At 37.9% G+C, this 12,015-nt stretch overlaps 1 protein-coding gene across 1 annotated transcript; it reads right to left on the reverse strand.

The window, feature by feature from the left end:
- Nucleotides 1-2,220: 2,220 nt before the first annotated feature.
- LOC108670678 (GPI ethanolamine phosphate transferase 3) lies at nucleotides 2,221-11,544 on the reverse strand. The gene is made up of 10 exons (XM_018158162.2): nucleotides 11,364-11,544; nucleotides 10,987-11,178; nucleotides 10,418-10,559; nucleotides 9,274-9,375; nucleotides 8,156-8,368; nucleotides 5,465-7,371; nucleotides 5,085-5,228; nucleotides 4,393-4,528; nucleotides 3,744-3,855; nucleotides 2,221-2,648 (listed from the first exon to the last, which is right to left on the reverse strand). Exons 1-10 carry the CDS (start codon nucleotides 11,506-11,508, stop codon nucleotides 2,442-2,444), a joined length of 3,300 nt encoding a protein of 1,099 aa, XP_018013651.1. The 5' UTR covers nucleotides 11,509-11,544; the 3' UTR covers nucleotides 2,221-2,441.
- Between the last annotated feature and the right edge of the window lie 471 nt (nucleotides 11,545-12,015).

Genomic DNA, 12,015 nt, shown 5'->3' on the forward strand with positions numbered 1-12,015 from the left:
ATCATCATCATGTATTTATCAAACTAGAATTTATTCTGTTCAACTCTGCCTTTTGGTGAATTTTTAACATTCATATGAGTTGGTGTTTTGGTGTATTGTTATTAAAGCAAAATGCAATGCTACCGGTGAGTACCGGACCCGCGGATCGGTAAATGCATATCGTCGATATCTGTGATTAATATGTCGGTGGTTTCTGGTTGTCACACTAACTGTCACTAAGGCCTAAGCAATAATGTATCCACGATACTTACTCGGCTATCTGAAAGCTACCCGTTACTACAAAAAAAAGGCCGGCTAGGATATCATATTGAAAAGACTACAAACTCGATGGTAGAGACTGACTTAGCTTAGGGCCGAATCGGCCAGGCCGATCGAGGATTCCACACGATGGTTGCGCATACCTCCATCAGACTTGGCAGCCCATAGACTACTAGCCTTAAGTGTCAAAACTGTGTCATAAGTGACGTAAACCAATCACATGTAAACACATAAATCCTACCCCAAACAAAATAAAAGTTGCTCTAAAGTCTTTTACGAAAATTCTAGATTTGATATCAGAATGATCATTGTAGAACAAATAATAGATAATTACCAATAACCTAATTATTTCATGTGAATTCCAACTTAAAATGTGAAAAATTTGAAAGAATCTATTATATATATATATATGGCCGAAAAACGAATATAAGCCTGGCGAGGATAGGTTGAATAGAAAGCTACACATTAATAGAGCATCCGTGTTCCAATGTATTATTAAAAATAGCTCGGATTCAAATAAGTAAAGAAGTCAAATTTTATCGAGTCAAGCAATTTCCAGCGATTTTAACTGGAAGTTTTATCGATCTTGTTGTACCGGTAGGTTTTCCAGCGCTTCAGAAATTAGAAATCGATTTCGCGCCGCAATTTGAACTTTCAGCTCCGTGTTCAGTAGGTTTCAAAACTGTGGTTTGATGTTGGTAGCTAAGAATTTCTACATTCTAGCGGAGAAAGAGCGCTGTCGAAGGGGCTTCATCATGGGTTAATGTTCAGCGTGAGATTATATGGCATTCTGGCCTTATCTACTTATGGCTAGTGACATTGGGGGCATCAGTCTAAAGTTTCCGGGAAAAAATATGTTGAGTGTCGCTTCAAATTTAATGTTCTGCATTTGAATCGGCTACCTCCCGCGGGGTAACAGAAGCTGAGAAGGGGTTTCGTCACTCACAACCTAAATAATACGCAAATCTTCACCGTTTGCTTGGCGCTCAATAATAAATCTGTAAAAATCGCACGTCGGGAATTACAAGACAAGAAACGCACGCTCTACAATATTCCTCTAGCTGTTCTGCTTTCAATGGCGAATTAGAGGCTCACATTCATCTTGGATGTACTAACCGCGAGTTCATAAAATAGAAATTTCTAATAGAATCTTCAATGAAACAAAATCGCACACATATCAATTCAAAAAAGATATAAGCGAACTGAAAGGTTAATTTAATCTATCAATGTCTCAATACGCAAAACCAAGTAATTGAGTAGCCTTGCATGCAGATGGTTTGCAGGACCAAAATAAAAATATGCCATTTGTACAACTTTATTAACAGCTTCAATTAGGCTACCTAAAAAGAGATCTTCTGTGAATAAACGACACAGAACGTTATCTACGCCAAAATTTTCTCTGTTTTGACCCAACCATACATACCAGAATGAAGGACGCTTTTCAAATCCACAACCAATATACTCTGGTGGGAAGTGAAGCAGATTTGAGAACTCTACATGTTATTTACAAAACAGATATTACGGAAGACAAACAATTTAAGGAAACAATATTATAATCTAAATTCTAACAAAACTGTATTTCTGGTTTCGGGCAAATGAATATACACACTCGTAAAACAGACTAGATCTTTCTGAGCAAAGCTTCACATCTACTTCAACGACAAGTCGATGTTCATGCTAAAAAAAAAACCTTTGAACTGGAGTTCACTCAGCATTCACGCAACGCAAATTGATTGGAAGTGATTATTTGATCAACAAATTTAGAAAGTGCTTGTATGCAACATTTCAAAGAAAATAATGTTTCGCAGCAGGACCTTCTCCTAACAGTCCTACCGAGATGACTATGACATCGCCCGAAGACCTCCTGATACCTAAATACGACGAACAGGTCTCTAGAACCCATGACCTCACTGACAATAAATTATTGTTGAACCATAATTTTTAATTTGCCCCAATATAACAGGCTCAATAATTAATTGTTTGATTATTTATCCACGTTTTAGAATAATAATTGCTGAATTGCTGAACAAAATGAACTATCAATAACAGGAGGATTGCACAAATTAAGTAGCCATGAAGGCGCATGTTTGAATCATCAAGCAGGCGGTCCAATGAGCATGAAGATTGAGAATCATCTGGTCTGTAACAATAAGAACAGGAAAAAGTGAATGATTGGATTGCTCTTACGAGGGTTTTTCTTTAAGGAAAGAGATTCTAATGGCCCATGTTTGAAGCACATCCAGAGTGCGGAGTGCTAGCAGCACGCTGAAGCTCACCGAGCACAGTGTCACCACCAGGCCGACGCTCTCGAAAATTAAATGAGGTGCAAATATCTTCCACATCATGAGATGACGTCTCAGGAACAGACAACTGATGCATGTGAGCAGCACCTGTAATGGCACAAAATAAGAGAAAAATTAATACGATGTTCATATAAATTGTTGGTGCACAAACAGCACGTTAGAGAAATTACAGTCTTTCACGCTTTAAGCTTCCCATGCATTCGAGTAATTTGCTTTTTTACTGATGATAATCTATCAAAGTATTGTGGAATATCCATTCTTTATATACCTAGAGAGAAGCACTATCTATATATGATTTTTTTGTGACCGTCAAAACTACAGGCAGCCTTCAAATAACTTAAAACCTAACCAATACAATCCCGTTTACACTTATTTAATTAACCTCGTATTAATTTTTCTCTCTCGTGTTGAAAAAGAGGCATCATGTGAAATTTAATACGAGTTTTATGAAATTTAATACGAGACTGAATCGAGGACTATTCAGAAACTAGGGAACGTTTTGTAATAAAACAAACTAGGTACAGGAAAAATATTTTATTATATACCATACTTCTGAAAGAGTGACTAAAATGCTACTTTTTTACATGGTCACCAAAAAAAAAATTAAGGCTTTTATAGTAGCGGTAGACAAGCTTCGAAATTTCTTCGTCATAGAAAACCGCCGCCTGCGATCTCAACCACTCAGTGACTAGACTCATTCAAATGGGAGATTTTCCCACGTCCACCCTACAGTGCCGACCTAGCACCGAGTGATTTTCACTTGTTCCAGAAGATGAAGAACGGTCTAGCGACACAGCATTTTGATGAGTACGACGAGCTCCGGGCGCGCGTCACTGAGTGGCTGAGATCGCAGGCGGAGGATTTCCATGACGAAGGAATTTCGAAGCTCGTCCAAAATACTACTTTAAAAGCCTTAATTTGTTTAGTGACTGTAGAAAAGTATCATTTTAGTCATTCTTTCAGATTTACGTAATTTAATATTTTTCCGGTGCATAGTTTTTGTTTTATTAAAAAACGTTCCCTAGTTTACGAATAGCCCTCAACGTGGTCTAAGGCGGCGCTCCACTGTGGCATGAGGCGGCACAACGTGGCCTGGGACTGCAACGTCCGGAACACATGCTAAGGATACTTACGTTTTATCCTGAAACAAATCCCTCAAAAATCTATCGTAGCATAGTGTACCTTGGCACAATGCAGTGAGACGTAGGAGACAGCAAAGCTGCTCAGCGATGCTAAAAACACTTCGGGCCGATCCAGCAGCACGAACTCTCCTCGCTGCAGCTCGTCTCCAGATCTGACATAAGAAATTGCGATTATGGGTTTCTTCGTGTCTTTTGAAAGGAAGAATTTTCGAGGAGATACTGGCTTCCTCGCAGGACACTGGATCGCAGGACATAAAAGCAATGTACGAAGTAGACCATCATAATCAGAACAGAATGTATTGAGCAGTGAAGATTCAAATGCTTAATTTGAAACAGGACAAATATTCAATATTAAGTACGTGAAATTTAACCATGTAGATTACTTGAATGAAGGGAAAAATATAACTCAGTACTCACTGCAGTGAGTGACAGAGAGCGCATTTTCTCGTCGACGAAAAAGTGTAGTTACGGACGGACAGACAGACAGACGGACGGACGGACATGGCGAGCACAATAGTGCATTTTTTCCATAAATGAAAAAATGCGCTAATAAGGTTGCATTTCCATTTAATAGCTTTTTTGAGGTAGGTATTCAGTTATACTTCCAGATGACGGAAAGAAGTTAGCTTTCTTCTTTCTTAAACTTGAAGCAATTGGTTGGTTTTACAAGCTCAAGGCAGGGCACTCACTTCTTCTTCCTGAGGGTAGGCAGGATGGCCCCGAGAGTTAGGGGAGCAAGGGGCAGCAGCGGCAGCAGCAGGCCCAGCAGCAGGTGACCTGAGAAGGTGTGCAGCAGCACCAACAATGCAGGTGCCAGTGTCCCTCCTGAGGGTAGTTACATAATAATATGTATTTTCATAAAGTAGAACATCATAATCAGCATCGAATATATTGTGCAATATACAATCTATACATATACAATATTCAATGCCATATTATAACATAATATGCAATAGAGGTATATCCAATATTATTTTCTCTACGGGTCAAAAGAAAAAAGATGTGACCAGAATTTTGAATGAAAATAAATAATAAAGCTTCAATAAATTGTAATGATCAATTTCTATGGTATTTTCCTGACTAGAGAAAGTACCTTCCGGGTCATAAATAGTTATGAACTCCAATTAATTACACAGTCAAAATGCATTTAGAGAATATGAAAAATAATGAAGAACAATAAAAGAATATTAATAAACAATTTTTCTTATAAATCTGTGAAATCGCGTTTAACAGCCTTCCCACTATAAAGACTATTTTGGGTATAAAGACTATTTTTTTGGGTATAAAGACTATTTTTTGGGGTATAAAGACTATTTTTCGGCCTTCCCCTTTATAAAGACTATTTGTGACAAGCTTCAGAGAAGCGTTGACCTCTACGAACCTGCGCCCGTCTCGACGCGTCCCACGAAGGCAGCGGACCAGGGCAGGGTGGGGAAGGTGGTTTGGTGGCCCGTGGAGTAGAAGCCGTGCAGGCTGAGCAGGCACCACACCACAGGGCCGACCCAGCGCAGCCGCATCACACTGTCTGCGATATCGTAAAACATCACAACAAGGCTGACCCTCTATCATTCAATAATAATGCATTTAAACCGTTTGTAACTGGAAATAAATTGTCTACAAACTTCACTTTCAGGTGAATAATTATAAACTAAATTGAGAATTCCGACTCAAACACAGAAAGAACTGGCAATTATAGGATGCGAGGCTAGACAGTAATTGCTATCATCAGCACGTATTGCATTTGAATTTCAAACCACGTACCCAGAAGAGGGTTTTGCCAGCAAATTGCGGCATGCAGGAAGCAGAAGCCGGCGACGGTGAGTATGAGCAGCAGCAGCGGCAGCGCCATACCGTCGCCCACCAGCAGCAGCACCACAATTGCAGCCATGCTGCCCGTGGTTACTAGAGGCGCCGAAATGGCCGTTGCTAGTCCATACACAACAGGAGTCTCACAATCCGAATCAGGCCGTTTGTTACGGCCGAAGTCTTCTTTGAGATTATTGAATAGTTCTGGAATGAGCATGTGGGCGTTCGTTACGTTATACTGGCGTTTATTTTTATGCAGTTGGAATATCAAAAGAGGTTTGACGAAAGTTATCAGGATAGTTATAGCAGCAAGCGCATAAATTACGCGAGGAGGGTAGTTCATGTAAGTTAATATTAGGGCAGATGGTTTAGGCACAGCATCAAGAGCCCAATAAGTCGCTATCATAACGCCGCATATTATGGTGGCGTTTCTGTAGACAAAAACAGCAGCCCGCATTCCGTTCAAGTTTCCACAATAGCTGAGCCACTGACGAGGTAGACTAACTGTTAGGATGAGGAGAAAAACTCCGATGAAGAAGCGCTTGTTCTGCAGGGCGCTATCGATGCTGGACAGTGGGAGGTAATTAGTGGATGGTTCACAGCTGCTTTGTTCTTCACGACATCGCCGATACGAGGAACTCCATCGAACTGCCACACCCACAACAATGAAGACTGACACGGCAATGTAAGCCAACACGGAGGAGATAGAAGCTTGGTTCTTTATTTTGCCCTTCTCAAACGTTCTTGTCTTGTGGATAAGGAGAAGTCTCAACGTTGAATAAGCAAGAAGCGAGACGAGTGAAAAGCCTATGACAGCATCTTCATGAACGACAAAACTATTGGAGAAGCTACTACAACACACAAAGCCAAATATTAACAAAGGCCATAAATCTTTGTATGCAGCATAAACACTCAAACTATTAACTTTGCTGGCATGAAAGACGACGACAACACCAGCCAAAAAGGCTGGAATAAAATTCAACACAGGAAGAGGCAACCAACTTCTTAGTAATAATGTAAACATTATTATTGTACAAATAGCACAATTGCCCTTGAAAAAATATGTGAATATTTCTTCTTTCTTCGTTAAGGATAGTGAGATTATAGCCAGATTAGTCAATGCCACAATCATGAGGAAAATTCCGCCAGCCATGGCAGTCACATCGAAAGTCGCCCACACTTCTTCACACATCGCTTTAGCAAGGCTTAAATATTCCTCATATAGAGACTTTCTACGCATTAAAAGATGATTCTTTATCTGTTCCAAATCCTTGCCCACAGCTTCTTCTTTCAGTGAAGATTTATACGCTTCCAAATGAGTGCTATTACTCAAGTTAATCCTTCCGATATCGTCTATATCTACTTTGAGAGAGACCAGCTTTTGCCACATACTCAAGGGAAATCTGTTTGATGAGAACTTGTCGTTGTAATGAGAAAGATATCGATGTACTTGCTTAACGTTTAGGCTGAGAGCCATCACCTGATCTTGCAGCGAACCAAACAACTGTGGCACAACACTCCCAATACTCGAGTAGGGGATAGGAACTCCCAATAATAGAGACACGGTGGGCACTAGGGACACTTGTTGTATCAAGTGGGGTGTCTGATGTCTCCAATCACCCACAGGAAATATTTCCCCTTGGAACAGCAACTCATTGATATTGGACTCGTTTGTATTGGTGCTGCTGTGAGGCGAGGAGCGGTAATAAGAACTGAAATTCTTCACTAATCCTGGACTGTAGACGAAAAATGCAGCCGTAACTTCAGCGTCAGAGTCGCCGCCATGATCTCCCGTGGCTGTCATGCCGTGGTCGCCAAAGACGAGCAGCAATGTGTCGTCATGAATTGATTGTGCAACGTGCCTGGTGACATATAACATTGGTATTACAATTAACGCCATTGAGAAACAAACAAATCTGAATTCGTAATGCAATTTAAAAAACTAAAGTACATGATTTTTATAAATATTAATTTGTAGATGTTGTGAGAAAAGAATAAATGATCTTTATCTCTACATCATGAAGCCTGAATACAACAATTAGATTAATCACAGTTGAAGAAGCTTCATTACCTAATTCGGCAGTGTGCTTCTTAAAGCCCTAAATTCGTCATAACTTTGAAGCCCAATTCATTGTTATTCCTGACTTGTTTTCATGATTTTGCTACAATTAAAGCACCTAAACAAAAAGACAATATCCATCCGTTCCTTTCAACTTGAAAATACTACCTTATTTGGAACACAGACGTCATAAATTAAACATACACGTCATAAAGAGCATTGAAGAGCGGGAGCTGAATTGTATGGTAGGAATAGCAAGTGAAGTGCACGTCCTGAACGGTGATCGAGGCCTAATAACAACAGTCAATATCTGATCTCAAGCACCCCTAGTCGGTAACAAGTCTGTAATGACCTGGTGATTGATTTACAACTTAACAACAACAGTCAATGTCTGTTCTCAAGTACCCCTTTTCGTCGGTATCAAGTATGTAATGACCTGGTGATTGATTTNAACAACAGTCATTGTCTGTTCTCAAGTACCCCTATTCATTGGTACCAAGTCTGTAATGACCTGGTGATTGATTTACAACTTAACAACAACAGTCAATGTCTGACATAAAGTTCCAATGTTCGTCACCCACTCTGACCTGACAACATCGTTCATCTGACGCAGCTTGCGCGTCATGCTGGGGTGATTGGGGCCATAGCGATGACCCACGTGGTCAACGCCCAAGAAATGAGCAATGAGAACATCACACCGGGGGTTGTTTAACTCTGCATCTAAGTGCTCCAGTATTCCATTGTCTACCGTGTCCAAGTCCCAAACATTGAATGATGGAAATAAGAAGTCCCGATTGAAGCTGGATAAAAGAGATATAAATAATCAGAAAATCAAATTGCAGTCTTGCAGTAGATGTATTTTATAGCAATTATTAGGAAAAATTAAACACCAATTAGATGTACCTATAAAGAAGAACAATTGTATTACAGTGCACTTAAAAGTCATATCTGTACCTGAGAATTAATGATAGTATTATTCAGTTTTTATGAAATTTCTCAAATGAAATTTCGCTGTAAATGTTATGAGTTATTTATTAATGCAGTGATGCACAATCACATTGCAACTAAAATAGGAAAGAAAAGATTTCAGAAGCACAATTGATTCAAAATCAAAAGGCAGAAAAAGTTTACACCATCTAACTTTTAAATTCTGTTTACCTACTAGCGCAGTAAGAATTTATAGGGAAAGAAATGGAATGATTATATAGAGGCATTAAGAGCAACAGCACAACAATGGTTTATATAAAATACATATACAGTGGGGGGAAATAAATATTCGTACACTTGAAAAATCGTATTTTAATGTATGTAAGTACACAAACTTAACAGGAAAAGTGATTTAAATTATGTATAGAGACGCATAGTATTAATGCGTCTCTATACATAATTTAAATCACTTTTCCTGTTAAGTTTGTGTACTTACATACATTAAAATACGATTTTTCAAGTGTACGAATATTTATTTCCCCCCACTGTATATAACTGTGCTCGTAACTTGACTACAAATGTTTGTTGCATTCAAAACATTGTTAATAAACTGAAACTACTTCCTGAACCATGCCTTTCGATCTACCAATGTCATCTACAGCATAATCAACTCTCTAATAATTTAAATAGGAATTCTTTGGCTTCTAACTCTCTGATAATTTGGATCAACAAATATATGATTAAGCATATCTAAACTGAGAATTGCATCCAATGCTACCTGTTTGGGAATAGATTCCTCCAGGTGTCGTCACCAAGTACGGTGATGCTGCGTCCATGCTGCTCCAGCTGCAGAACCAAATTGTCTTCACTGATACTCCCACTGCCAGACATGTCAAGCTAAAGTTTTAACTTGTGTTTCAAGTTATCAATAAGAATAAAATGAACAATCAACAAATACTTTGTTGTTTTTATCATGTATGGCATAATTTTGAGCCACACAATACAATGTAGCAGTATACTGTTCTGAGCCCAGCAATAAACAGAATCTGTGACATCAAACCAATGCTACAACCAGTGATGCATGTAATTTGAGGGTTAATCACTGGTTATGGAAAATTTTCAACAAATAGATGTCAAAGAAACAGCAAATGTAATAATTTCAAATGTATATATAGAAGTTTAAAAACAGCTAAGGTGCCATAAATCATTACTGATTGGGAAAACTTCCTAAAAATTGGTAGCTATGTATAAGCTGATATTAACATGATTATTCTGTAATTAGGTTTAAAAAATTTAGTGCAGAGGGAGTTACTTGTGAACAATAGTAAATTTAAAATGACTCACTATTTACTGAAAAGTATTTGCAATTGCAGGATTTTATATTCATCTTTTCAATCATTTAAATATTATTCAAAAGACATCACATTAAATGTCGAGGTAGGCACATGTTGTGTGGCCATGTAACAGATACAACGTTTATACCTTCAGGCTGCTGGATATATCACACCAAGATTGGCTACAACTGTAGTGGTAGTTATTAACTGATAGTTGACCATTAAACTGAACAGTCAGGCAAGTACTACCATGGCCAAGTAGCTTGTGCTAAACTGGCCTGCAAAATAGTGCTGTTGATCTCCAACTCTACTTAAACCCTTGACCATAGAACAAAAAAGGCTGATGGATAGCAAAGCCAGGGAACTGATATACGTGTAAATCTTAGATTTTGACCAGCAAGAAATAGGAAGACATGAAATTTTGAAATCATCATGTGTCATCCTGGCATTTGAGCTGTGAATATTTGTTCTTGATGTTACAATATGATTTTGCAATTTATTAAAGTCTTTGAAATAACATTGAATAAACAAGGATTGTAGCAGCTCAAGCACTGTCCCAAACTAATCCAAGTTTTCAATAAAATTCACCTGTCAAAGTTTTGTGCCAAGTCAATGAATGTAGGCAATCCCCCAGTGATGAGGCCTTTGAGCCGCTGCATGGTGGTGGTGGGGGCATCCGCAATAAATTTAGCCAGGAAGCCACTGCCCCTCCATGGAAGATGAGTCGTTCCTTAAAATAAAAAAATTCAGCTGCTTTAGTATTCTAGATATGCCTAACAAAGCTAGACAGGAGTGCATAAAATGTATATGATCAAATTAACATGATTTTCACATTAAATTTGTAATTAGTATCAAACCTGTGACATGATAAATGAATGTGTTATGAGATTAAAACTAGCTTGCATCATTTAAAATTCTAAATTTACTTGAACATTTCTATGAATAATTTAAGATACAAGATAAACATTGAGATTGTGCAAATTGAGAATAGTCATGAATAGTTTGGTTTCCATTAATATGCCACCAGTTACTGCATTTTGGATAACAGTGAAAAATGAAAAAGGTGCCAGTATTTAATTTATGTTTTAGTGTGTGGAGAAAAACATTGCTAAAATTCAGAAAGTCTTATTTGCTTAGATTCTCTTAACATTTCTCACCTTTACTGTCAATGTCAGCAATGCCAGATATTATTTCTTTGAAAACAGGCATTTTGTTCAGGAATGCAGGGACAACTGCACTTTTCACAGTATCGTCTTCTGCAGCAAAATCATATCGCAGGCCATCAATGAGGAGCAGAACTGTCTTGTTAAATTTCTTTGGCATCCAGCAGCCATTTTCAGAAAGCTCACCTTAGAAAAATAAATATTGTTTTAAGATTTTCCTCAACTGTCATAGTGATAAATATATTGTTAGGAAATTGAAATTGTAAATTATGAAAACATAGATTTAACACAAATATCATGCATAAAATTTCATTTCCATAGTAAATGTAAAAATTAAGAAATGAAGGGAAATTTTCAAATAACAATCTTACCAAAATCAGAGCAGGTGGAAGCATCTAAAAGTGCATGTCTTGTGAGTAAAAATCCTTGTATGAATACAAGAAGTCCAGCAATGAAGCTTGCCACAGGCAAGACCAGCAGAAGTAACACCTTCCACCTCCCTCCAACTAACACCATTCTGACATTCAGATATTCATCAGGAATATTTTCACTGAAAAATCAAGAAAAAACTTGTTCATTTGATGAGATTAAGGAAGATATCTTTTATATGTCATACAATCTCATGTTTTTTCCAAGCAATTTGTGAGAATGTAGGTACAATGCTTTTCAAATGATAAGACCAATTAAGCAATTAAAACATTCATTCAATTGCAAAGTAGATATACCGAGTGTAGTGAGAGAGTCTACAATGCATGTCTGACTTTGTCCAGTTATTCATCCATTTACTTCTATATATATTGTTATAAGATTATCATAATTCATTAGACATTTTAGACTCAATTGCCTTCAGCAACAATATCTCAAATGGAGTGTCCTTGTTACCTAGTGGTAAGTGGTATTATTTTTTCATACACGGACAGATCACTTTTAAACTTAGTAAGTTGGTACACCGTACACATCTGTAAAAACAGAAAACGAAAACTTTTTTGTTCATGTAAACTGTTTGAAAAAACTTAAATAAAA

Source organism: Hyalella azteca, unplaced genomic scaffold (genome assembly GCF_000764305.2).
Source record: "Hyalella azteca isolate HAZT.00-mixed unplaced genomic scaffold, Hazt_2.0.2 contig2587, whole genome shotgun sequence".
Classification (NCBI taxonomy): Eukaryota; Metazoa; Arthropoda; class Malacostraca; order Amphipoda; family Hyalellidae; genus Hyalella; species Hyalella azteca.

Bases quoted from the DNA above. Each gene is read 5' to 3' on its own strand.
- LOC108670678 (XM_018158162.2), bottom strand. From the start codon at position 11,508: ATGGTGTTAGTTGGAGGGAGGTGGAAGGTGTTACTTCTGCTGGTCTTG. The intron at 9,376-10,417 runs GTGAATTTTATT...CATGTCTGGCAG, and splicing joins TTGGCACAAAACTTTGACAG to TGGGAGTATCAGTGAAGACA. The intron at 3,856-4,392 runs GTGAGTGCCCTG...TTCTTATGTCAG, and splicing joins CCTACCCTCAGGAAGAAGAA to ATCTGGAGACGAGCTGCAGC.